This window comes from Dama dama, chromosome 14 (genome assembly GCF_033118175.1).
Source record: "Dama dama isolate Ldn47 chromosome 14, ASM3311817v1, whole genome shotgun sequence".
NCBI lineage: Eukaryota > Metazoa > Chordata > Mammalia > Artiodactyla > Cervidae > Dama > Dama dama.
This window is the reverse complement of record NC_083694.1, coordinates 24,720,175-24,746,740: the sequence shown is the minus strand read 5'-3', so window position 1 is coordinate 24,746,740 and position 26,566 is coordinate 24,720,175. Positions and strand designations below refer to the sequence as shown.

Genomic DNA, 26,566 nt, shown 5'->3' with positions numbered 1-26,566 from the left:
AATGGTGAGATAATAAATGGTTGTTGTTCTAGGCCACAACTGGGATAAATTGCTAGCAGCAGTAGATAACTAATATACAGGCTGCTCACACTCTGTTGATAATCACTGACTGCACTGGGTTCTTAATACTGCCTGAAAGAAAAAGTGAAAGTGAAGTCGCTCAGTCGTGTCCGACTCTTTGTGACCCCATGGACTGTAGCCTACCAGGCTCCTCCGTCCATGGGATTTTCCAGGCAAGGGTACTGGAGTGGGTTGCCATTTCCTTCTAAAGAGAGTCTTCCCGACCCAGGGATCAAACCCGAATCTCCCGCATTGTAAGCGGACGCTTTACCTTCTGAGCCACCCGGGAATACTGCCTGGCAACCATACTATTATGTTTCTGTCTTTCCCTTCTCCCATTCCCCATCATAACTTCTCTCTTTCGGATATCCAACACCTCCACCTCATTCTCAGTCTCACCTAAATGTCCTTAATTCCTGCTTCCATGAGTGAAAATTAAAGCAATCAGAAGAGAGCTTTCTGGGGTCCCACGGTCATACCTACGCTCCTATGTGTTCTACCTTTTCTCCTGTGACTAAGGATGGGCTGTCTATGCTCCTAGCTATGGCCAACCTTTTCCCTTGGGTTTTAGATCGGATCCTTCCTTGCCCACTCAAAGACATCCCTCCTGAAATTCTCCCCCCACCTCCGTTTCTGGAAGGAAGGAGCATTGATCTGTGTCTAACTGTTGCTTATCAGTTCAGTTCAGTTCAGTCGCTCAGTCGTGTCTGACTCTTTGCCAGCCCATGAACTGCAGCATGCCAGGCCTCCCTGTCCATCACCAGCTCTGGGAGTTTACTCAGACTCATGTCCATCAAGGCAGTGATGCCATCCAGCCATCTCATCCTCTGTCGTCCCCTTCTCCTCCTGCCCCCAGTCCCTCCCAGCATCAGGGACTTTTCCAATGAGTCAGCTCTTCGCATCAGGTGGCCAAAGTATTGGAGTTTCAGCTTCAGCATCAGTCCTTCCAATGAACACCCAGGACTGATCTCCTTTAGGATGGACTGGTTGGATCTCCTTGCAGTCCAAGGGACTCTCAAGAGTCTTCTCCAACACCACAGTTCAAAAGCATCAATTTTTTGGTGCTCAGCTTTCTTTATAGTCCAACTCTCACATCCATACATGAGTACTGGGAAAACCATAGCCTTGACTAGATGGACCTTTGTTGGCAAAGTAATGTCTCTGCTTTTTAATATGCTATCTAGGTTGGTCATAACTTTCCTTCCAAGGAGTAAGCGTCTTTTAATTTCATGGCTGCATTCACCATCTGCAGTGATTTTGGAGCCCCCCCAAATAAAGTCTGACACTGTTTCCACTGTCTCCCTATCTATTTCCCATGAGGTGATGGGACCAGATGCCATGATCTTCATTTTCTGAATGTTGATCTTTAAGCCAACTTTTTCACTCTCCTCTTTCACTTTCATCAAGAGGCTTTTTAGTTTCTCTTCACTTTCTGCCATAAGGGTGGTGTCCTCTGCATATCTGAGGTTATTGATATTTCTCCCGGCAATCTTGATTCCAGCTTGTGCTTCTTCCAGCCCAGCCTTTCTCATGATGTACTCTGCATATAAGTTAAATAAGCAGGGTGACAATATAGAGTCTTGACGTACTCCTTTTCCTCTTTGGAACCAGTCTGTTTTTTCATGTCCAGTTCTAACTGTTGCTTCCTGACCTGCATATAGGTTTCTCAAGAGGCAGGTCAGGTGGTCTGGTATTCCCATGTCCTTCAGAATTTTCCACAGTGTATTGTGATCCACACAGTTGAAGTCTTTGGCATAGTCAATAAAGCAGAAATAGATGTTTTTCTGGAACACTCTTGCTTTTTTGATGATCCAGCAGATGTTGGCAATTTGATCTCTGGTTCCTCTGCCTTTTCTAAAACCAGCTTGAACATCTGGAACTTCATGGTTCATGTATTGCTGAATCCTGGCTTGGAGAATTTTGAGCGTTACTTTACTAGCGTGTGAGATGAGTGCAATTGTGCGGTAGTTTGAGCATTCTTTGGGATTGCCTTTCTTTGGGATTGGAATGAAAACTGACCTTTTCCAGTCCTTTGGCCACTGCTGGGTTTTCCAAATTTGCTGGCATATTGAGTGCAGCACTTTCACAGCATCATTTTTTAGGATTTGGAATAGCTCAACTGGAATTCCATCACCTATACTAGTTTTATTCGTAGTGATGCTTTCTAAGGCCCACTTGACTTCACATTCCAGGATGTCTGGCTCTGGGTGAGTGATCACACCATTGTGGTTATCTGGGTCATGAAGATCTTTTTGTACAGTTCTTCTGTGTATTCTTGCCACCTCTTATTAATATCTTCTGCTTCTGTTAGGTCCATACCATTTCTGTCCTTTATTGAACCCATCTTTGCATGAAATGTTCCCTTGGTATCTCTAATTTTCTTGAAGAGATCTCTAGTCTTTCCCATTCTGTTGTTTTCCTCTATTTCTTTGCATTGATTGCTGATGAAGGCTTTCTTATCTCTCCTGGCTATCCTTTGGAACTCTGCATTCAAATGGGAATATCTTTCTTTTTCTCCTTTGCTTTTCACTTCTCTTCTTTTCACAGCTATTTGTAAGGCCTCCTCAGACAGCCATTTTGCCTTTTTGCGTTTCTTTTCCATGAGGATGGTCTTGATCCCTGTCTCCTGTACAGTGTCACAAACCTCCGTCCATAGTTCATCAGGCTCTCTGTCTATCGGATCTAGTCCCTTAAATCTATTTCTCACTTCCACTGTGTAGTCATAAGGGATTTGATTTAGGTCATACCTGAATGATCTAGTGGTTTTCCCTATTTTCTTCAATTTAAGTCTGAATTTGGCAATAAGGATTTCATGATCTGAGTCACAGTCAGCTCCCAGTCTTGTTTTTGCTGACTGTATAGAGCTTCTCCATCTTTGGCTGCAAAGCATATAATCAATCTGATTTCGGTGTTGACCATCTGGTGATGTCCATGTGTAAAGTCTTCTCTTGTGTTGTTGGAAGAGGGTGTTTGCTATGACCAGTGCGTTCTCTTGGCAGAACTCTATTAGCCTTTGCCCTGCTTCATTCCGTGCGCCAAGGCCAAATTTGCCTGTTACTCCAGGTATTTCTTGACTTCCTACTTTTGCATTCCAGTCCCCTATAATGAAAAGGACATCTTTTTTTGGAAAAGGGAATGGCAAACCACTTCAGTATTCTTGCCTTGAGAACCCCATGAACAGTATGAAAAGGCGAAATGATAGGATACTGAAAGAGGAACTCCCCAGGTCGGTAGGTGCCCATTATACTACTGGAGATCAGTGGAGAAATAACTCCAGAAAGAATGAAGGAATGGAGCCAAAGCAAAAACAATACCCAGTTGTGGATGGGACTGGTGATAGAAGCAAGATCCAATGCTGTAAAGAGCAATATTGCATAGGAACCTGGAATGTTAGGTCCATGAATCAAGGCAAATTGGTAGTGGTCAAACAGGAGATGGCAAGAGTGAATATCAACATTCTAGGAATCAGTGAACTAAAATGGACTGAAATGGGTGAATTTAACTCAGATGACTATTATATCTACTACTGTGGGCAGGAATCCCTTAGAAGAAATGGAGTAGCCGTCATGGTTAACAAAAGAGTCTGAAATGCAGTACTTGGATGCGATCTCAAAAATGACAGAATGATCTCTGTTCATTTCCAAGGCAAACCGTTGCTACTTATAGTTTAAGTAAAATGAGAACTGAAACTGAGAAATAAGCATTGGTTTTAGCAACATCATGGTCATGAGGTTTTTCACCCAATGGTTTATCCTGAAAATCTGACTAGAAGAGAGACTGGGAGGTGAGCGTTGGACACAGTGAGTGTATATACCTCTTTGATGAAACTTTATTGTAAAAAGAAAGGGGAAAATGGATCAGAAATATGAATTCAAGAAAAGTTAGAAACAAGAGAAATTAAAGGAGGGTTGTATGCTGAAGGAAATGACCTCATAAGGAAAGAGAAAACTGATCTACAGTTTTCTGTAGATCATGCCACAGAGAAAACATGCTACATCCATGGTTACCTGGCATCAGGGATGGAGGGCAAGGGAGTGTGTGACCTAGTGATACTCCGAAAGAACAACCTCAAAAATACTAAGCTCTGGCAATTACCTGCAGCACTCTGTGGGGGCTTCCATGATAAACTAGATAATGCATGCACAGTTCCAGCCTTCCATGGGTTTGTTTTCTGCAATAGACTGGGCCAGGACAGTTCTCACATTTTCCCCCAGCTTTTTTTTCCCCTAGGAAATTGTTTCCTTTTGGAGGAAATCATATTGCCCCTGTTACTCAAAACGTGAGTCCTGAACTGTCAGAGCTCTAGGGTGGAGGTGGGAGAGGGTCTCCACAAGGCCAGTGTTCAGCGGTATCCTGGCAGTTTCCCCTGCCCACCCCCCACCTTGGCTGCTCCAGGACATGCAGAGGAGGGAACTTTGGCAATTCATCTCACCACCTGCCCAGTCCGGCAGACACTACCTGGCTTAGACTGTCATCCGCTCTTGCCTGGTTTAAAGCAACTTCATTTTTTTAAAATATAATTTTATTTATTAATATTTATTTGTTTTTGGCTGCACTGGGTCTCTGTTGCTGTGTGCGGACTTTCTCTAGTTGTGGCCAGTGGAGGCTACCCTTCCTTGTGGTATGCGGGCTTCTCATTGTGTTGGATTCTCTTGTTGCGGAGCATGGGCTCTAGGTGCATGGGCTTTGGTAGTTGTGGCTCATGGGCTTAGTTGCTCTGCAGCCTGTGGAATCTTCCTGGACCAGGGATCAAACCAGTGTCACCTGAATAAGCAGGAAGATTCTTAACCTCTGTACCACCAGGGAAGTTGCTAATTGCTTTTAACTAGAGAAAAATTCCACGTCTGAAGTATCTACATGCCCTGTCATCTTGTCCATCACCTCGTCCTTCACTCCAGCCACTTCGGAGCATTAATCGTGCATGCTAAGTCACTTCATTTGTGTCTGACTCTTTGCGACCCCGTGGACTGTAGCCCATAAGGCTCCTCTGTCCATGGGATTCTCCAGGCAAGAAGACTGGAGTGGGTTGCCATTTCCTCCTTCAGGGGATCTTCCCGACCCAGGGATTGAACCCGTATCTCTTACGTCTCCTGCATTGGCAGGTGGGTTCTTTACCACTAGTGCCACGTGGGAGCATTAATAGTCCTTGCCTTTATTCTCGATGCGCCTCTAGGCTCAAATGCCATTTTCTTGCTTCCCTTTTTCAAATCCTGATCATCCTTTAAGTCCCTTAACTCTTCAGGATCCAGCTGGAATGCCATCTTCTCCATAAAGCCTTCCTTATCATCTGTCCCCTCGGAATCGGCCACTCCTTTCTTTGAGGGTTGCTTTGTCTCTCCTGTAGCATCCAAGTTCTTGGCGGGCAGGGGTGGTATTTGCTTGTCCTTTGATCCTTCTCCTTGGTGTCTGCTCATGCACAGCAAAGTGTTGGTGTGGAGAAGGCTTGTGGGTTGAAGGACTGAACGGTGAGTGGGCTTTTTTGTCTCAGGTTTTCTGCCTTGTGGCCTATTGCCCAGACCAGGGCTTTCTACTCGTAGGCAATGTAGGTCCTGTACTGTGGAAAGAGCATGGAATTTAAAATCAGAAGGCTTCGGGTCATGTTTGCCATGTGAATGACTTTGGGTTAACCTGACAATACATAGTCTACCCATAGACTTGCTATGAATCTCAAATTGGTCATGGGCTTGAAAGTGGTGCCTCTATTCAGATGTAAGTTTTTAGAGCATTAGGTTAAAGCATCTGCCTGCAATGCAGGAGACCAGGGTTCGATCCCTGGGTCGGGAAGATCCCCTGCAGAAGGAAATGGCAACCCAGTCCAGTAATCTTAGGCTTGCCTGGTGGCTCAGAGGTTAAAGAGTCTGCCTCCAATGCGAGAGACCCGGGTTCGATCCCTGGTTCGGGAAGATGCCCTGCAGAAAGAAATGGCAACCCACTCCAGTATTCTTGCCTGGAGAATCCCATGGACGGAGGAGCCTGGTAGGCTACAATCCACCGGGTGGCAAAGAGTAGGACACCACTTCATTTCACTTCACTTCAGACATACTGGGTCTGCAAGATCTAGGTTGGCCACTGGGGGGCAGTCTCAGCTGGTCTCTCAGCTTGGCTTGACTGGGTCTGCCGCTTCCTGCCAGCGAGGAGGGCCTGGGATGGTATGTGAACCCATATACCTGGCCTGCCCAGACTTCTGTATTCTCAGGGCTGTTTTAGGGTTCAGTCTTTCAGCTCTGGCACTCTTTGGTATGATGGGATTCTTGCTGTCCTGGGCAGACCAGAAACCCATCTTTTCCCTTAGAGACCACAAATGAATGCAGAGGTCACATCAAACCATCTTCTTTGCAATATTATTTTCTTCTATTTTAAAAAATTTATTGTGAAATAATTCACATATTAGACAAGTCATTATTTTAAAGTACACAATTCTGTGGCTTCCATTACAGTCACTATGTTGTGTAACCATCACTGCTGCCTAATTCCAGAAAATTTCCATCATCCCAAATAGAAACCAAATACCTGTTTGTAGTCCGTCCCAGTTTTCCTCTCTCCTCAGTTCCTGGCAACCGATAATCTACTCTGTTTCTGTGGACTTGGCTCGTCTGGTTATTTCTTATAGCTAGAACCATACCCTGTGTGGTCTTTTGTGGTTACACTGGATCTGCAGGGTCTAGGTTGACCACAAGGAGACAGTGTCCACTGGTTTCCCAGCTCGGCTTGCTGGTCTACCCCTTCTTTCACTGAGCATAGTATTTTCAAGGGTCAGCCGTGTTGTAGTGTGTGTCCGTTTTTTCATTCCCTTTTATGGCTGAATGATATTCAGTTGCACGGCGATACTACATTTTGTCTATTCATCCGTTGATAGACACTGGGCTGTTTCGACTTTTTGGCTATTGTGAATAACGTGTTACGAGCATCAGAGTACAAGTTTTCCTGTGGACTTGAGTCCACAGGACTCAATTCTCTTTTCAATTCTCTTTCAATTCTCTGGAGTGGAATGTTCCTAGGAATTACTCTGTCACTCTGTGTTTAGCATTTGGAGGGACTGCTAGACTGGTGTCCAAAGTGTCTGTACATTTTCCATTCCTACCAGCAGTGTATGAGAACTCTGTAATCCTCTTGACATTAGATTCACCCCCTGCTTGCCTTAGAAATCTGAAATGGGAAGGCCCAGGAAGGAGACTGAAGATCGGGTTCTGCATGACAACAAGCTTTGCAAACTTCATCTGAGAAGCACACTTGGGCTTTGGGGTGATTTGTCTTCCTTGCTGAGGGCTCAAGGCAGCCTCTCCTTCTGGCTGAGAGGAGCCGCTGGATAAAACAGCCTCTGCCTGAGCCGCATTCACCAGTGCTGTTCGCCAAGAAGTTCTTACTAGTCAGTGCCGCCTGGTGGGTTTCTGCGGGGCCTCATCAGTGGAACTTGGGCTTCCTGGGTGGAACTGGCAGCAGCACTTGCCAGGGTGTCTGGGGTGTGAGGCTGGGGAGACGTCTGTCCAGGTTGACAGGGCCAGCGGGTTGGGTAACAGGGAGACGCTGGCTGTCAGCTCAGGTGGGGCTGGTGAGCAGAGACGCCTCCTGACTTGGGAAATGAGGGCTCTGTTCACAGCGGTAGAGACCTGTCTGCCTAAAATGAAGACGGGTTTGTTCGTGCAGTGTCTGGAGGTGATTTAGGCAGGTGGGGTGGGGAGGAGATTGCTAACCCCAGAGGAGCCACTTATGGATAACGGAGGTTACCAGCTGCACTCATGCTGCCATTAGATGGAGGGAGGCTTGTTTATTTCAGTCCATCTACGGGGAGTGTTTCAGGGAGGCTTGGAGAGAAACAGGCAGGGAGAACAATCCTATGAGCTCTCTGCCTGAAGGTACTGGGTCCACTATCCCTGGTATGTACCTCTCCAGTCACTGGGCATCTTATAGCTGTGGGTGTTTATTCATTCAGCAAGTATTTATTCAGTCCCTACTATGCTCCAGGAGCTTTCCAGGCTCCAGTGACACAGTGATGAACAAAACAAACACAGACAGTTGTCCTTGTGGAGATCAGAGCCTGCTGGGGTGGAGGGGGCATTCATCAAATTCACCCTGCTTGGTTGCCAGGCAGGGTACCGCTGGCTGCTGCGAGAGCCTATAGGAGGCGGATGTCTCTGTGTAGGGGGTCCAGGAAGACTTCCCTGGGGCCCTGGGCACCGGAAAGCTGAGTAGGGGTGGGGGTGAGGAGAGGGATTTTGGGGGGAGGGCTTAGCAGGTTCAGAGCCTTCAATGGGACAGAGCAGGGCATTCCAGGGCCTGAAAGAGGTCAGGGAGTGGAGAGCAGAGAGGCAGGGGGTTGGGGACAGGGGGCAGAGAGGGAGCAAAGGGCCAGGCTGCTGAGTGATGGGCAGACTTGTTCTCCTGAGTGATGGGCAGCCATTGAGGGGGCTTTAGGTTTGGAAGAGACATGGTTGGATTTGTGTTTGAAATGACTGCTCTGAGTAGAGTAAGATTGGCCATGGACGTCAGTCACAAGCTTCAGATAATTAGACAGTAGATTAAAAAATGGGGTTTCCCTGATAGCTCAGTTGGTAAAGAATCTGCCTGCAATGCAGGAGACCCTGGTTTGATTCCTGGGTCGGGAAGATCCCTTGGAGAAGGGAAAGGCTACCCACTCCAGAATTCTGGCCTGGAGAATTCCATGGACTGTGTAGCCCATAGGATTATAAAGAGTCAGACATAACTGAGCGATTTCAACTTTCACTTTCAGATTCAAAAGTAAAAATAAGTATTTCCTTGCCTTTTGCAGAGTTGCTAGATTTCCCCTGGAATCCCATGTGCTTGAGAGGATTCTGTATTGACTGAATAGAGGAATTACGGCTCTGGTTTTAAAGGAGGATGGGGCCACCCAAGTGAGACCAGGAGCAACGTTAGTGAAGTGAAGGTCACTCAGTTGTGTCTGATTCTTTGCGACCCCTTGGGCCATGGAAGATTCTCCAGGGAATCTTCCCAACCCAGGGATCAGACCCAGGTCTCCTGCATTGCAGGCAGATTCTTTACCAGCTGAGCCACAAGGGAAAAGGTAATCTTGAACTTCGGATGAGCTTGCTATTGGGGCAGACGGTGAATCAAGGTGCGGTTGAGGAAATGCAGGTGGGACCCCCAGAGAGACGAGGGCCTAGCCAAGTCTTTGTGATGCTAGCTTGAACCTCTGAGGGTCATTTTTTGGCCTTGATTTTCTGGTGAAACCTGAAACCATGTCTTATGCTGGATGCCTGGGGAGCAGACACTTCTTCCTCTTTGCCCAGACCCACCTGCCTGGTGAGCTGCTCTACACACAGACAGTGGCTGACTTATAAGGTGGGAACCTCAGAGTTCAGCTGGTTCAGAGCTTCTCAGAGTGTGGACCGTGGACCCCTGCATTTGGCACCATCCCTGTGATAACAGTATGAAAACTGCAGACTCCTGGGTCCTACCCCACACCCACTGAATTAGAACTTTGGAGGGAGTGGGGAGCAAAGGCAGGAGTCAGCATTTTATTTTTGAAAAAACTTGAAAATAATTTTATCTACTAGGTTGTGCCATCGGGTGGGATCTTAGTTCCCCGACCAGGGATCAAACTTATACCCCCTGCAGTGGAAGGTGGATTTTTAACTCCTGGACTGCCAGGGAAGTCCCAGAAATCAGCATTTTAAGCAAGTGTTTCACGGGAGTCTTATACACCCCGGATTTGTTTCCTGTGGCTGCTGTAACCAGTTAACAAACTTCATGGCTTAAAACAGTAGGAATATGTTCTCTCTCAGTTTTGGAGGCCAGACGTCCAAAATCAGTTCCATGGTGCTGAAACCAAGATGGTGGCAAGGCCACAGCCCTTCCAAAGACTCTCGGGGAGGATTCATTTATGGCCTCTGCCCGTTTCTGGTGGCTGTTGGCACTTGGCCTGAGACAGCATCACCCCAGTCTCTCTGCCTCTGTGGGTACCTTCTCCTCTTCTGTCTGTTGTTAAATCTCCTTCAATCTCTGTCTCATGAGGATACTTGTAATTACTCTTAAGGTTATGATCGTCTCCTCACTTTAAAATCCTTAACTTAATCACTTCTGCAAAAATCATTTTTCCACAAAAGTTATATACTATTCACAGGTTCCAGAGATTAGGACTAGATATCTTTGGGAGATCATTTTTCAGTTTCTCCCCACCCCCAAATTTCAAAAATCACTGATGTTTCCATCCTTAGGGTAGACCAGGCCTCGGAAATTGGAGCCCTGAGAAAAACAATCAGTGCAAGGTCCCAGAGCCCATTTCTCTACTGAGATTAGAACCCACAACTCTCTCTTTTTTAAGATGATACTTCCTATCCAAATTGAGGACTGGTGGAATTTTTATTTAATCTTTTGGACCTTAAGTATGAATCTCCCTTACCCCATGCCCAGAATTTGAGTTCTAAACGACACTGAATTATAGAATTAGAATATCAAATACTTCTCATTTGCTTTCTCCCATAATATGCACACAATAATTTCAAAAGAATGACAAAAATTTTACTACCAACCATATGATTAGTGAAAATAGTGTAAGATTTTTTCTTGTGTTTCGTAAGTTTTTCTTCCAAGATATGTTGTATTGCAGGTTGTAACCAAATAACTTTTTTAGCCACTTTGAACTTCTAAATGGTGTGCTACCAATACGTTCATCCCATTTTATTTTATGGATTTTTTTAACGACAATTTTTAGGATTAAATATTTACACGTTCCAAGTCAAACCTATAAAATAAGTCTAATTTCTATCCTGGACTACCCCTCCCTATTTCCTTCCTCCCCTGTATGTAATCACTCTTCATATTATGTTTTCTTTCCTGCATTAATTTTCTATTTCTGCCATAACCAATTATGACAAATGTAGGGGCTTTAAAACAACACAAATTTGGTTTCTATAGCTACACTGGAGAAGGAAATGGCAACCCACTCCAGTATTCTTGCCTGGAGAACTCCATGGACAGAGGAGCCTGGCAGGCTATAGTCTATGGGGTTGCAAGAGTCGGACATGACTGAGTGACTAACCACAGCACATAGTTACATAGGTTAGAAGACTGACAGCTTTCACTGGGCAGAAATCAATTTGTCAGCAGGCTCTGCACCTTTCTTAAGGCTCTATGGGAAAACCCATCTCCTTGCTTTTTGTGGCAAGGATGGCTTTTAGAGGCTATCCACAGAACCCACAACCTCTGATCCTCAGGCTTTCTCTTTCTGGTCCTGGTTCCCAGGAATAATGATGACTGATTATTTACTGAGTGCTTCTTATGTACTCTTCTAAGCAAATTCTATGTCCTATCTCATCACCCTTCCAAACAACCCTATATAAGGTAGATCCTACTATTACCTTCCATTTTACAGGTGAGAAAATTAAGGGGATGAGAGGCTAAATGACTTGCCCCAGGTGACAGGGCTAATTACTGGTGGAGTTGAGATAGATGCCCAGGAAAAGGCCAAACCCTTCTCTCATAGGTGGGGCCCCTTTTTCTTGGGGTTACTCTGACTCTCTCCATGACTCACCCTTCTCTGATATGTCTATCTTTCTAGAAAATATGTAGCCAAACTTTTCTGGAAAAAAAGGTGACCCCTCCAACCCCTTTCCCTTCTGCTGAGAACCAATTCTTTGGTAAATACTGGCCTTACGCTACCCTATAGGCCTTCTCATCTCAACTGATGGTGCCAATGGCGGGTAAGCAGGTCTTGCAAAGAGATGGGGATGGGTGACTGTGATCCTCAAGAATGTCTTAGGCTTATGGCCTGGGAGGGGCCCTGGAAGGTTCCCAGCCTCCAGATTGTCTGCTGAAAGGCAGAAGGGGCGGGCAGGGCAGGGCACCCTGGGTACATATTTGCTCCTGGCCCTGACTCACTGCTCTCTGGAGGGGGCAGCCAGTGGGGCCGGGCCCTCAGGTGAAATGTTTACCTGCTCCACCCTCCCCTCCCCTGCTTCAGGATGCCTTATAGCTTCCCTCCCAGCAGGGCAGGTCTCCGAGAGCACGGAGCATCCCTGCCCTCTGTCTGCTCCACCGAGCCCTCAGCCATGGCAGCCCTGGCGGCCCGAGTAGCCAGGCAGCGCGCGGCCGCCGAAGGCCTTGGCTCCAGCCAGAAGGCCGTGAAGTACTTGGGCCAGGACTTCGAGACCTTGAGGCGGCAGTGCTTGGACTCGGGGGTCCTGTTTAAGGACCCAGAGTTCCCAGCATGCCCGTCAGCTTTGGGCTACAAGGATCTCGGACCTTGCTCCCCCCAGACTCAAGGTGTTGTCTGGAAGCGGCCCACGGTAAGGAGACGGGCTTGCTGCTGAGAGTCAGGATGGAGGCTCCTCACTTCTGGGCAGTAGTTGAGGGAGACGTTATAGTTCTTGCCCGTCTGTTCCTGGAGCCCATATTTCAGACAACCGCCACCCTGGCACTCCCACTTAAAAAATTCTTTTCGGAGACGATAAAGTATAGAGGGAAGAGCATGCATAGGTTTTGGAACCAGACAAGTTGGATTGGAATCCTGGGATCAGAACCACCCTTTACCTCCAGCTATCTCTTCCCTTTCTGTTTTCATCCTATCAGTTTTACAAAACAGTTACCTCCCCTGGAGAAGGAAGTGGCAACCCACTCCAGTATTCTTGTCTGGAAAATCCCATGGGCAGAGGAGCCTGGCAGGCTACAGTCCATGGGGTTGCAGAGTTGGACGTGACTGAGCAACTGAGCACCGCCTCTGAGCATAACTCCGTGGCCTGGCCTCCCTCCAGCCCCTCCATGGCCATTTTCCACCCCTCTCTGGAACCTCTCTGGGTACTTTGCGATGTTGGCAAAAATCCAGGTTGGGTTTATAGTCTAATGTCAGGAGTTGACAACCATGTTTCATTTCAACAGTTTTTGTTTGTTTTTTTTTTGTTTTAGGCCTGTTTTGGGCCAGGTGTTGGCTCTGCCCTGTTTGGGAAGGTGGTTGGGGAGAAACTGAGGGATCAGCTGTGGCCTCAGCTCTGATGGAGGTTGTGGGGAGGCAGACAAGTGAATAAAGGACTGACATCCTGGACAGGATGAAGGAAATGCTAACGGAGACATAAACCATGGGTGTGGGACCCTGGGATGTTAAGACTGAATGATGGAAAGACTTAAGGGAAGAGGATGCATTTGAGTGGAATGAAGGATCCCAGGGAGCCTAGGGAGGCGAGGTGGATAAGATGGGAGGGGAGAAAGCTTCATTTGGTAACCGAAGTCAGGTATCATTAGCCTTTGCCGAGTTTTTCTCCTTTGTTTGAAGCTCCTTTATATATGTATACTGTGCTTAGTTGCTCATTTGTGTCCGACTCTTTGCGACCCCATGGACTACAGCCTGCCAAGCTCCTCTGTCCCTGGGGATTCTCCAGGCAAGAATACTAGAGTGGGTTGCCATGCTCTCCTCCAGGGGATCTTCCCAACCCAGGGATTGAAGCCAGGTCTCCTGCATTGCAGTCAGATTCTTTACCATCTGAGCCACCAGGGAAGCTATATATATATATATATATATATATATATATATATATACATATATATATATATATATATTTGTGTGTGCCAGGACTTAGTTATGGCATGTAAATGCTTAGTTGCAGCATATGGGATCTTCTTCCCCTAGCAGGGATGGAACCTGGGGCCCCTGCATTGGGAGCACAGAGTCTTAGCCACTGGACCACCAGGGAAGTCCCTCCTTCATTTGAAATTCTTAGAGCCCTCACCTCCTCAACCACGTTTTCCCCTAGACTGTGTCTTCACCTGGTCTCACTACCCACATAAATTCGGTAATTTCAGAATGAAGTGATGATTTGTGCCTGTCGGTAAAATGCTATAAAATCCAGATGACTAGGTAGTAAGTAGAACCTGATTAATGTGAAACCTAAGTACTCCCATTATTGAGAGTTTTCAGATGAGTGAATAAAAGCTTGTCAAAATTTACCCTCTCCATTCCCAGTCATCAATAAGGATTCTCACATGGCTGCTTTTGGCTAGGTTGTGCTCACACATCACATGGCATGTTATAGGACCCAGCTTTATCCTCTACGATCTTACAGATTTTTGAATAGGCTCCTGAGTTGGTAATGACCCTGATTCTGTGAATAGAGATGTGCCTCACAATCTGGGAAAATTAGCCTGTTCCCAAATGCTTCATTTCCTTCTTCCTTGAGGTCTCTCAGGGGCCCGCAAGAAGGTTGGGGTGTCCAGAAATGAGGTGCACCAATGAGTTCATTTGCCTTCTTCCCTCCCTCCCCTCTCTTCTTCCCCTCCCCACTCCCTCTTTCTTCCATCTTCCCTTTTTCTTAGATTGTGTTAAAATACACACAACATGAAATTTACCATCTTAACCATTTTAAGTGTATAGTTCAGCAACAATAAGAGCATTGACATTGCTGGGCAACTGTTGTCACCAACCGTCTCCAGAACTTTTACAGCTTGCAAACCTGAAACTCTGTACTCCTTAAACAATAACTCTACGTCCCTGCTTCCCTTCTACTTCTGTCTCTATGAGTTTGACTATTCTGGGTACCTCCTATATAAGTGAAATCATGCAAATTGTCCTTTTATGACTGGCTGATTTCACTTAGCGTAATGTCCTCAAGATGCATCTATGTTGTGGCATGTGACGGCATTTTCTTTTTAAGATCGAATAGTATTTCACTGTATGAATATTTCACATTTTATTTATCCATTCATCCATCAGTAGACACTTGGGTTGTTTGCATCTCTTGGCCATTGTGGATATGGGTGGACAAATAGCTCTTTGAGATCTCTGCTTTCATTCATCTTGGGTCTGGATCCAGAAATAGAATCACATATGGTAATTTATTTTCGACTTTTGAGGACTAATTATATTGTTTTCCATAGCCAGTGCACCATTTTATGTTCCCACCAGCAGTGTACAGGCTTCCAGTTTTTCCACATCCGTATCCTCACCCTCACCGGTTACTTCCTGTTTTGTGGTGGTGGCCATACCAGGGAGTGTGAAGTGTGATCTCATCGTGGTTTTGATTTGCATTTCCCTAATGATTAGTGATGTTAAGCATCTTTTCCTGTTTTTTCCCCATAGATTTTCTTTCTTTCTTTTTGGCTATGCTGGGTCTCGGTTGCTGTGTGGGCTTTCTCTAGGTTTGGGGGAGTGGGGGCTCCTCTCCGGTTGCGGTGCCGGGCTTCTCACTGTGGGGTCTCCTCTTGCTGCAGAGCGTGGGCCCTAGGGCCCATCTGGTAGTGGCATTTCCCGGGCTCTAGAGCACAGGCTCGGTAGTTGTGGCAGGCGGCCTTCTCTGCTCCTCACTCTGTGGGATCTTTCCAGACCAGGGATTGGTGGATTCTCCACCACTGAGACACCAGGGAAGCGCTCATGTGCTTATTGATCCTTTCATAAATTGTCTTTGTAGAAACACCTGTTCAAGTGCCCGGTTTTCAGTTGTCTGTTTTTTGTTTTACTTGTTGCCTTTGACGATGGCCCTTTAGCTCCTGGTTTTAGGCACCTGAAGCCAGCTGCCCGGGTGTGGCTCTTAGAACCCTCATTCCCACAAAGATGTTAATTTTTACTTCCTTTGGGAGAAAGGTGATGCTGCTGCTGCTGCTGCTGCTAAGTCACTTCAGTCGTGTCCGACTTTGTGCGACCCCATAGACGCAGCCCACCAGGCTCCCCCGTCCCTGGGATTCTCTGGGCAAGAACACTGGAGTGGGTTGCCGTTTCCTTCTCTAATGCATGAAAGTGAAAAGTGAAAGTGAAGTCACTCAGTCCGACTCTTGGCGACCCCATGGACTGCAGCCCACCAGGCTCCTCCGTCCATGGGATTTTCCAGGCAAGAGTACTGGAGTGGGGTGCGATTGCCTTCTCTGGAAAGGCGAGGAGATGGGCTAAATTTATATGGATATTTGTTTTTTCCCCCTCTCAATCATACATAAAGCTTGATACTTAGATGTTTTCTGAAATCATAAAATTTGACATCCTGCCCCTGCTGGGTGTTTCTGCCTATTTTAAGTCCTGAGTGAAAGGTTTGGATGGGCTCTTGAAGGGTTGGAGGACAAGTTTGCCCAGACTGAAGAGCTCATGGTCAAGCTTGGGTTCTCAGGAGAAACTTTTAGCTATTCATGATCCTAAGACAACACTTCCGCTATGAGTGTTGGACACGGACCACAGCCCTATCACAGATGACATGTCTGACTGTGAGACCAAGGAGTACTCCTAGAAGCGGCTTCTCATCTCGCAGCTTCCCCATGGCTCTGGGTTGATGCCCAGCCGGCCTCTGTGGTTTGAGGGATGCTCAATGTGTGCAGGCCCCAGTGCAGCCTAGTCAATGATTTTCTTCTGTGTCCTTTTTTTTTTTTTCTCTCTGTAATTAAACAGTTTATTGATCCCAAGGAGAAAACCAGAGAGAGAGAGAGAGAGAGAGGTGTGAGACAATGTCAGCTGCATGGTAAAGACTCATGGGACAGCCACCTCCAGTTAAGAGAAATCTGCTGGGTTGACCTTTGGGAGGTTCGGATAAGCATGAGGGGGCGAGGCCTCAGCATGGGGCTTCCACTCTATCCAGCTGCTGCCGCTTAAGTGAATGAATTTGGGAATTTTTCAACTCCACCTTGATTTATTGAGAGCTGGTCATGTATAGATGCTAGCGTGGCGCCTCTGTGAAGTTTCGCTAGCTGGGGAGATAGTCAGAGAGCGGACTGGCAGCAGAATGGCCAAAAGCTTGGGTTTGGGTGTCAGGTGGATCAGGATTCTGGTTTTCTCTCTTCCGTTTATTAGCTGTGTGGCTAAGTTACTGACCTCCCCAGGACTCAGTTTCCTTCATCTATAAAATGGGAATAACATGGGACATCTTTGGCAGTCCAGTGTGCTTCCACTGCAAGGGATGTGGGTTCACTCCTTAGTCAGGGAGCTAAGATTCCACATCCCACATGCCATGTAATATGGCAAAAAAAAACCCCACAAAATAATAATAATATGACTTACCTTATTGGGTTATTGGGAAGTTTGAGTAAGAGGATGAATTTAGCCCAGTGCCTGGCATGTAACAGATGCTCAATTCTATGAGCTGTCTCTAGCTATTATCGTAAGACAAAATGCCCAGAGAGTGAAATATAAATATGGACACAATATACGGGAGTTCAAGGGCAGAAACAGTTAAATTGACTGTGGAATCGGGGCTGGTTAATTACTGCAGACATCTGAGGTGGGGGTGGGGGTGCTGGTGAAAGAAGAGGGTCATGATCAAGACCGAGCAGGCATGGTGTGAGCAGAGGCACAAGGCCGTGGATGTGCGTTCAGAGCTTGTTCAGAGGACGGCAGTGCCTGTAGTCAGAGGAGAGCACTATGGGAAGCAGAGAGCAAGCCTGGAAACGTCAAATGGGGCCAGACCCTAGAGGGACAGGAGTGCTGGGCTTAGTCCCATGGGCATAATCAATGGTGATGATGATGAACATGACCGCATCATTGGGTTTCCCAAAAGTGCACAGCCAGGGCTCCTGAGATGCCAAACATAGACTCTCAGACATGGACTAATATCCTGGGGAGCAGCGTTTCCAAGTTGTGAAGTCACTGAGAATGTGATTTAAATCACTTCCTGCCTTGAATTTCTTACTGATACCATTGTTTCTCTTGTAACTTCATCAGAGGCTGATAGGAGGCTTGAGTAATCGAGTTTGCGGTGTGTTCTGATTACCTGAGAAATTGTAAACATTATTGCTGAAAAGACATGTTTGTTCTTAAAGGAAGAAAATATATTGTCCCAAGTGTAGGGAGTTGGGAGCCTGCCTCTTTGCAGGGGCCTGCCTCTTTTAAATGTCTTTGACTGCCAAGTTACTTTGTATCTCTGATCTGATCTGAGTTCTGATAGAAAGTTAGCAATGGAGAGAAGACTTTGGGAATATTCTTCAGGCATAATGCTGAGATATGATCTCCTTGCAAGGCTGAGGACATTCTGTGGCCCCTGAGAGATTCACACAACATATAAGTCAGGGAATTTCCTGGTTGCTTTCTCTTGGGGGGTGGTGGTGTACATTTTGAGTTATGCTAATGAATAACATGTAATCAAATGAGCATTCCATTGCCTAGGAACCTTCTTGGGCTTCCCAGGTGCTCTAGTGGTAAAGAACCCATCAGCCAATGCAGGAACCACAAGAAAAGGTGCATTCAATCCCTGGGTTGGGAAAATTCCCTGGAGGAGGGCACGGCAAACCACTCCAGTATTCTTGCCTGGAGAATCCCTGCCCCAGAGGAACCTGGCAGGCTACGATCCATAGAGGTGCAAAGAGTTAGACATGACTAAAGTGACTTAACAGGCACACACAGGAACCTTTTAGCACCACTCTGGTTATAACACTGTCTGTTGTCTCCAGCCTTTGCAAACCACTCTGTTTTCCAAGCCAAACTTAACATTTTAGCTGAGTTTGGTAGACCTATTAGGTCTGAGTCTAGTGCGTGTCTACTATATAGACAGTGTGACATGGGTAATTGGATGTACAGCTTGGGGGAGTGATTTGGGAGCATCAGCATATTCTGTACTTAGTAACTGAAGCCACAGGTCTGGATGGCGTCACCCAGGGAGAAGGCTCCGGGCATGTTATTGCTCTGTGAGATGCGGTCATGCCCAGGACTGAGGACTCAGCTCAGGGGTTCCCTGGTCTTGAGGATGAGCAGAGCAGAGGAAGTCTTGAAGGAGACTTGACAAGGAGTAGAGAGGTGAGAAAGTCAAGAGCGAGTGAGGATTCAGACACCAAGAGAGGAGGGTTTCAGAAGGTGGGAACAGGCAACAGTATCAAGTGTAAAGAGCAGTGAGATGGAGGATGGCGAAGCTCATTCAGTGAGTACTGGTGACTCAGGTGAGAGGAGTTTCATGGATCCCTGGGAGATCGGAGCCAGGCTTCAAGAGGCTGACGGATGGATGGGAGACGAGGAGCTGGAGACTCTTTAAAGAAGGTTTTTAAGGAGAGAGATTCTGCCAAACCTCTGTTCAGCATGCTCTCAGCCCTTCCTTTTTTTTTTTTTTAAATAACATTCAACATTTCTTTTTGTCTCTCCATTTTTATTAATTAAAATTTCAAATCTCTCTACCTTCTGCCCACCAAGAGAGGATGTCTGGACTCTGGGATCTTCTTGATCACCTGGGATTAGAATTTGCTGCTGCCCACTTTTAGAACCCCTAGTTTGGCTCATGCCGCTTTTGTCTGTAAACTGCCGCTGGAGGAACAGTTGGTGATCCAGGGGTTAAGACTCCGCGCTCCCAATGCACCGGCCCCAGGTTTAACCCCTGGTCAGGGAACTAGATCCTACATGCTGCAACTAAGACCTGGTGTGGACAAATTAAAAAAACAAAAAGTTGCCACTAGAGGTTGAAACAAATAAGCAGAACTAAGCTCCATCATTGGAAGGCTGGCTAAATAACTTATGGTGCTTATTATGAAATGATAAAGCTCTCTATGTGCTGAGCAAAGATATACAAGATAGAAAATGTATATATATAAGGTGTTAGTCACTCAGTCATGTCCGACTCTTTGTGATGCCATGGACTGTAGCCCACCAGGCTCCCCTGTCTATGGAATTCTCCAGGCAAGAATACTGGAGTGGGTAGCCATTCTCTTCTCCAGAGGATCTTCCCAATCCAGGGATGGAATCTGGGTCTCCTGCATTACAGGTAGAGTCTTTACTATCTGAGCCACCAGGGAAGCTATATATATGTAAATATGCTTTTACATCACAAGTTTCTGTAAGGGTATACAAGAAATGTTAACAGCAAGGAATCTAAAGTGAAAGGAATTTTTTTGTTTTTATAGCATTATTTGCTGTTATATATATTTTAACCCATGGGCACACACTATTTAAATGAAAAACAAGTTAGTGATTTTTTTTTTTTTTTTAATATTTGGAAGAAAAAAAGCCAGCCCAAAGGTGCTATCTCTGCCCATTTGGGCAGGAGGTTTATACAAGGGTGTTAGGGCTGCCATTCAGAAGCCTCCACCCCGCATGGTCCCGGAACCTCCGAATCCCAGCTCATGGCTGCACACCCACTCTCTCTGTCTGCCTTCAGCCCATCATTCTCTTGCTTCTCCTTTCCTTTTTGATCCACCAATTCTTTATCTCTATGGAGTAAGATGGGCTTCCCAGGTGGCGCTAGTGGTAAAGAACCTGCTTGCCAATTCAGGAGACATAAGAGACTAGGGTTCAATCCCTGGGTTGGAAGATCCCCTGGAGGAGGGCCTGGCAACCCATTCCAGTATGCTTGCCTGGAGAATCCCACGGACAGGAGAGGCTGGCGGGCTACAGTCTGTGGGGTCACAAGTAGTCGGACATGACTGAAGTGGCTTAGCATGCAGTCACTCATGGAGTAAGATGGAAATATGTCCCATTCTTTGTTGGTCAGACAGTCCCTGATATAGCAAAACTGGGCTGGCTTCCTTTTTGTCCCTTGAGGTCCCACCCTTGTTCCCTAAGAGTGTGCCTGGTGGTGAGGCAGACCCACCTCTCCTTTGAGAGCCAGTCCTCACATCTGCTAAGTCACTTCAGTCATGTCCAACTCTTTGCAACACGATGGACTGTAGCCTACTAGGTTCCTCTGTCCATGGGATTCTCCAGGCAAGAATACTGGAGTGGGTTGCCATGCCCTCCTCCAGGGGATCTTCCAACCCAGGGATCGAACCTTTGTCTCTTATGTCTCCTGCATTGCAGGCAGATTCTTTACCACTAGTGCCACCTGGGAAGCCCGTTGTCTGTCCTAGATTCTGCTTTTCTCATGCACATGTATCATCTCCCATCTAATGTCTTTTCAGGCATAAGTCTTTCCCTCGTGGGCCTTTCTCCCTTTCCTCCTTTTGTTTTCTGTGGTCTACATTCCAGTATTAGGCACTCGGCTTTTCCTCTGATTTTTTTTTTAAAATTTTTATTCATTATTTATTTTTTGGCCATGTTGTGTGGCCTGCGGATCTTAGTTCCCCAACCAGGGATCTAACCCAAGCGCCCTACGGTGGAAGCGCAGAGTCCTAACCACTGGCCCGCCAGGGAAGTCCCTTGCCTCTGATTTTTGTCATGGATGTCTATCTTGGTTTCCCACGCAGGCTGAAAGCACTTTGAGGCGAAGAACCATGTGTGTTCTTTCCCTCTGTGTCACCATGCTCCCATCTTTCCCCTTCCCGATATGGTGCACCTAGTACCGTGTATGGAACAGGCGCTGAGTACATCCTTGCTGGATGTACATCCTTGCTAAACATCTAGGAAGAAAGCAGGCCCACAGGATGCCTTCTTGTGCCCTAATAGAGCTCTAGGGCCACGAGCTTGTCTGTGACAAGTGCCACTCTGAGACAGCTGAGCAGGGAGGCGGCGGAGTGCAGGTCAGATGTGGGAGTGAGGTTGAGTTCTCCTCTCTGGACAGGACACTTCCTGAAGCCTTAGTGTTTCCATTAGCACACAGGGTCATCATCACTGGGTCAAGTGTTTAACGACTGTCCGCAGGGTGCAGAGCATTTTCTTAGAGTGCTAAACATTAGCCTCATCCTCTCCCTAAAAATAGGGGTGTTGTCCCAACAGTGAGATCACGTTTCATCCTGTCATTATCTTAGTCTTTGCCTTTCTCCTGCCTCCCCGCCTTCACACCCACACACCCACACCGTATGTATAGTGATAAAAAGCCTGCTCACAAGGGGAGCTGTGGGCTCCAACGCCTGCTTTGCCACCCCTGGCTGTGGGACTGTGGGCAGCTCTCCTGCCTTCTCTGGGCTTCAGAATCCTCTGTGATAAAATGCGGTACATGCAATAGATGATCCCTTGGGCTTCTTCCATGAATTTTGTGACCATCAAGCTCCTTCACCCTTGGTGCCACCATCACTGGGCATCTTTGTGACTTGTGTTTTGTCCCCGATTGTTTCCAGGAATTGTGCCCCAGCCCTCAGTTTATCGTTGGAGGAGCCACGCGCACAGACATCTGTCAGGGTGCCCTGGGTGAGTCACTAGGGAGAGTCCTGTTTGTTTTGGGGGAGGGCAGGTGTGTGTGTAATGAGTAACATCAGATTACGCTGTTAGACTTGACCGTCTACATTAGGTCTGTCACTTACCTGTATGGGTCTTTGAGACTGCACTCTCCACTCTGGATCTGGAATACTGGAACTCCCTTTGGTTCCTTTTAACCAAGAGATTTTCCATATGCTCATTTAACCCTTTTTAATGCTAGAGTCACAAGCTAGGATTATAGGCATACAGTAGATAACTGTGCTAGTATTCTTTTTTTTTTTTTAATATTTATTTATTTGACTGCTTCAGGTTTTCATTGCAGCATGCTGTATCTTTTAGTTGTGGCATGCACACTCTCAGTTGCAGCATATGGGATCTAGCTCCCTGACCAGGGATCAGACGTGGGCCTCTGGCATTGGGAGTACGAAGTTTTAGCCACTGAACCAGTGGGGGAGTCCTTGTGCTGTGTGTTGATAATAGTTTCCTGTAAGTGGACATGATTCGTCCTGTGGAGTGGCCACATGTATACAATTAGGCGTCTAAGTCGCTTTAGTCATGTTCAACTCTTTGTGACCCCTTGGACTCTGTCCAAAGCTCCACTGTCCGTGAGAGTCTCCAGGTAAGAATACTGGAATGGGTTGCTGTTTCCTCCTCCAGGGGATCTTCTCCACCCAGGGATCAAACCCGAGTCCCTTTTGTCTTCTGCATTGCAGGCGGATTCTTCACCACTAGCGCCACCTGCTGTCACAATAGATGCTCTTTTCATGAGTAAGAAAACAAAAATCCTAGCTTTGCATCCAAGCTTTCTTTCCTAGGCCAGGAATCATGGGATTAAGAACCTTCACTTTCCAATCTTTCATATTCCCTCCAAATCAGGCACAGTTAAGTTAGAGGAATAATGTATTTTGTTTTGTAAGTTCTAGCCTTAAGTGTTGGAAACCAAGGTTCTGTTTGATAGCAGATTAGCATTGTTGATCTCATAAGCCCTCCTGATCCCAGGATCTCACGGTTTCTGCCTTGAGTTGGACAACACTGACATTTTAGGGACAACATGGCTCTGAATTGAATTCGCCAGCTTTCCAAACGGCCAGCCGGTGACAGTTGCAGGATATAGAACTGGAAATGAAGACAGGAGGAAACAAATCCTGCTTGCTTGAAAGTCAGCCAAACAAACAAAATCTCCGCATCCACGTGGCCCCATCGCCCTTTATCTTTCCGGAGATTTCCCCTCTGTCTTTTTTCTCCTTGCACTGCAAACCTATTCTCTTCAGCCTGCTGAAAACCCTCTATGATTTTGAAAACTGCTGGCATTCATTTTAAATGCTTCCAGTGTTCTGTCCTTTAATGAGTATAGCAAATATCCCCTTAGCCAGAGCTCATGGAGCGTGAGTACAAAGCATTGAGAACCATTCGGGTACCACATAGACGTGTGCCCCAGTCCCTGAAAGCCACAGCCTCCGTGTCCTCAGCCTTTGAGTGAGGTGAGGGCTCCCAGAGGGCTTGTGTTCTGACCTTTTCTTGTTCTGGTAAGTGTACTGTGCCTTTTTACTTCAAGCGAAATGTTTAACTTAATATAGCATGCATCTCAGGGAAACACAACTTCACATTTATGCTTTTAACAACTTCTTGTTGTAGATGGGTTGACTTTGGAAAAGGTATTTAGTGTCTTTTAATTGATTGACTTGGAGAGATCCTCCTTTGAATAGTTTTAAGCTCGGAGGAAGGAGAGTTTCCCAAAAGAGGCCAGAGCGTTACCATGGTGAGCGTGTGCTGCTGATGGAGCCGGCGGCTGGAGGAGCAGGAAATGAACCCGACTCCCCGAATCCAACTCACATCAAAGTGCTGGGGCGACGCCGCGGAGGCCGCCCTGGATTAGCCCGGCGCTGCCTTGGTGGATTTTAATGAACAGAGCGGAAAGGCTTGTTGAGTCCAATTTCCTGAAGGGTGCTTGGTATGGGGCCAGAGGGCCTGTGGACCAGATGGAGCTGCAACAAGTATCGAAGTGGGTACCTGGGTGCCGGGCCTGCAACTTGGCCCCAGGGTGAATGCCAGGAGCTGCATGACAGCAATCCGTGTGGACTGAGACTTGGGCCTGGCGGCTTTAACAGTGGGTGGACCGTGGAGAGATTAAGAGGTGGTGTTACGTGGCACCTGTCAGGGAGTGACAGGGATTAATGCTTGCCCAGTGCCTTGCAGGCTTGACAGAATCCAACACAGCGCAGTGGGGTCTAATGCAGATTTTAAATATTGTTACTTTTTTACAGTTTATCTATAGAGTGAAACTGATGTCCTTTACACAGCTTTGTGTCACTGTTATTTTACTTTTATTTTGAGTATACACTGTTCAAAAATGAAAACTGAAAGGTCCAGAGTGAAAATTTGGCTTCCCATCTATCTCCATCTATTCTGTTTCCCTGCAACTGTTTTAAAATCCATCCAGTATTTCTTTATGCAAATTCAAGCAAATCTTAAAATGCATTCTAATGTGTATCTCTTTTTTGCCTTGAAGATAGCATTCAGTAAATACTGTTTGGCACCTTGCCATTATTTGTCATTATTTCACTTAATAAAAGGTCTTGGAGATCTTTCCAAGTCAGTGTATGAAGGGCTTCGTTCTTTTTTTTTTTTTTCATTTTTATTTATTTTTTGGCTGCACCTCATGGTATATGGGATCTTAGTTCCTAAACCAGGGATCAAACCCACGCCCCCTGCAGTGAAAATTCTAAGTCCTACCTACTGGGCCACCAGGGAAGTCCGACTGAGCTTTGTTCTTCTGTGACCACTCAGAACATTGCAGTCCATTGTGTGATGTACCACCGTTGATTTAGCCTGTCTCCTATCCATGGACACTTGAGTTATTTTCTCTCTACTGCTATTAAATTAAATGTTGCAGTGAATGTCCTTGTGTGTGCAAGGGTGTTTGTCAGCAGGTGTGGAGTTTGGCTGCTTCAGTCATTGTGGAATATCTCTCCCTTCTATTTGATCAGTCTCACTATCACCATTGTCTTATCTACTCTGAGAAAGGGCCCAGGACAACTATTTACACTTCAGTGTAACTTGAGTCAGTGGGTTCTAGGAGCCTCTGTGTGTTGAGTATTATTTCTAGAGCATGAAAGAACTGCACCGTTACATCTTAGTTACTAACTTATTTCCTTTTGGTATGAATGCAGGCAATGAAGCACAGTAATAGAAATCATGGCTTATATTCCTGTTACGTCACAATTGTTGTAAATATCTCAAAATACCACTTATACTCATCATTACCTCATAATTATGCTGCTTATGAGGTGCCACTCCAAAACTTTTATGTAGAATTTTAAGAGGCATGAATCTTACTCTATCTTAATTTTAAAAATGTATTTTGATAACTGTTTTAATATAATATAATATAATATAATATAATATAATATAATATAATATAATATATATATATAAAATCTAACTCTTGCAAGAACTTCATGTGAGTCCTTACCTTGTGAGTCTTTGGCTCCCACCAGAGTCTGTGCTCATGCGAAGTCCAGGAGCTAACTTTCTTTGGTGACGTTATTATAGGATGAAAGACTGGGAAGTCTGCAATGCTAAAGATTCAGTTGCTCCAGATAATTACTCACAGTGTCGTATGCATTTTGTTGGGTGACTCAGTCTCTGCTGGAGGACAGGGTGGTTTGCCTTCACACACATAATCAACTAGGGATCTGGTGATGAAACAGCCCCTCGACAGAAGCCCTCCCTGGATCTTCAGGCCTGGCACTCATCATCTCGGTGCACTAAGAAAGGGTCTCCCTCAGCCTCAGCCTTTCCATGTCTTCCTGGCAGAGCCCACACTCACCAGATCTGGCAAGGACCACTCACGCAGTGTCCCTCCAGTATGAGGGGATCTCGGGGCCTCACTGTATCATGAGCGAGTAAGTTGTTAAGTGTAGGATTCCCTGTCTGTGGTACCCATTTCCAGCGAAGGCTCATGGCTGGTGCATCACCCAGGGAACTGCTGGCACCTCGCCGGTCCCTCTGCTGTTTGTCCCTACACTGTCTGTCTCTCTCTTGTTGACCCATGCGTGTCCCTCTGAGGCCACAGAAATAGATCTTGTCCCACCATGAAGTTCATGTTTCTGGCTTCATTCACCTGATGCAATATGTCATGACCATGCACCAGCCAGAACTGCTTTGGTCACTGGCTTCAGAAATCCAACTCAGTCAGCTTAAGGAAAAAGAAGTTGTTGGCTCATCCCCCTGGACCATGGGAAAGGAAGGGCAGCGCTGGCCTGGGGAAGGCTGGGTCCAGGGATCCAGATGTTCCTGGAGCTCTCTCTGCCTGTCGTGTCTCTGCTGGTCTCTCTGTGTCTGCTCCACCCTCTCCCAGGCCAAGCAGGCTCCAAGCAGCGCAAGAGATGACCGCTAAGGTTCCAGATGTCAACTTGGTACGATCGTGAACCAGCTTTGGTTTAATCTCAGAAAAAGTTTCTGGTCTGGTGGTTGGGTTCTTTGCCCATTCCTAGGGGCCTTTCAGTCGGAGGGGTGGGGGACTCTATGGTTGGTTTAGCCTGGGTCATGGGCTTGCTCTTGTGACTGCAGGCCTTCCTC

The 26,566-nt window shown here is 46.5% G+C and overlaps 1 protein-coding gene across 1 annotated transcript in view; it reads left to right on the top strand.

Moving 5' to 3' along the window:
* The first annotated feature begins 12,038 nt into the window (after positions 1-12,038).
* The window catches only part of CAPN8 (calpain 8), a 70,705-nt gene continuing 56,177 nt past the window's right edge, over positions 12,039-26,566 (top strand). The window contains exons 1-2 of the mRNA XM_061160123.1: positions 12,039-12,323; positions 21,907-21,976. Coding sequence (XP_061016106.1) covers positions 12,087-12,323; positions 21,907-21,976 — 307 coding nt within the window. The 5' untranslated portion in view covers positions 12,039-12,086. The remainder of the gene's footprint in view (positions 12,324-21,906; positions 21,977-26,566) is intronic.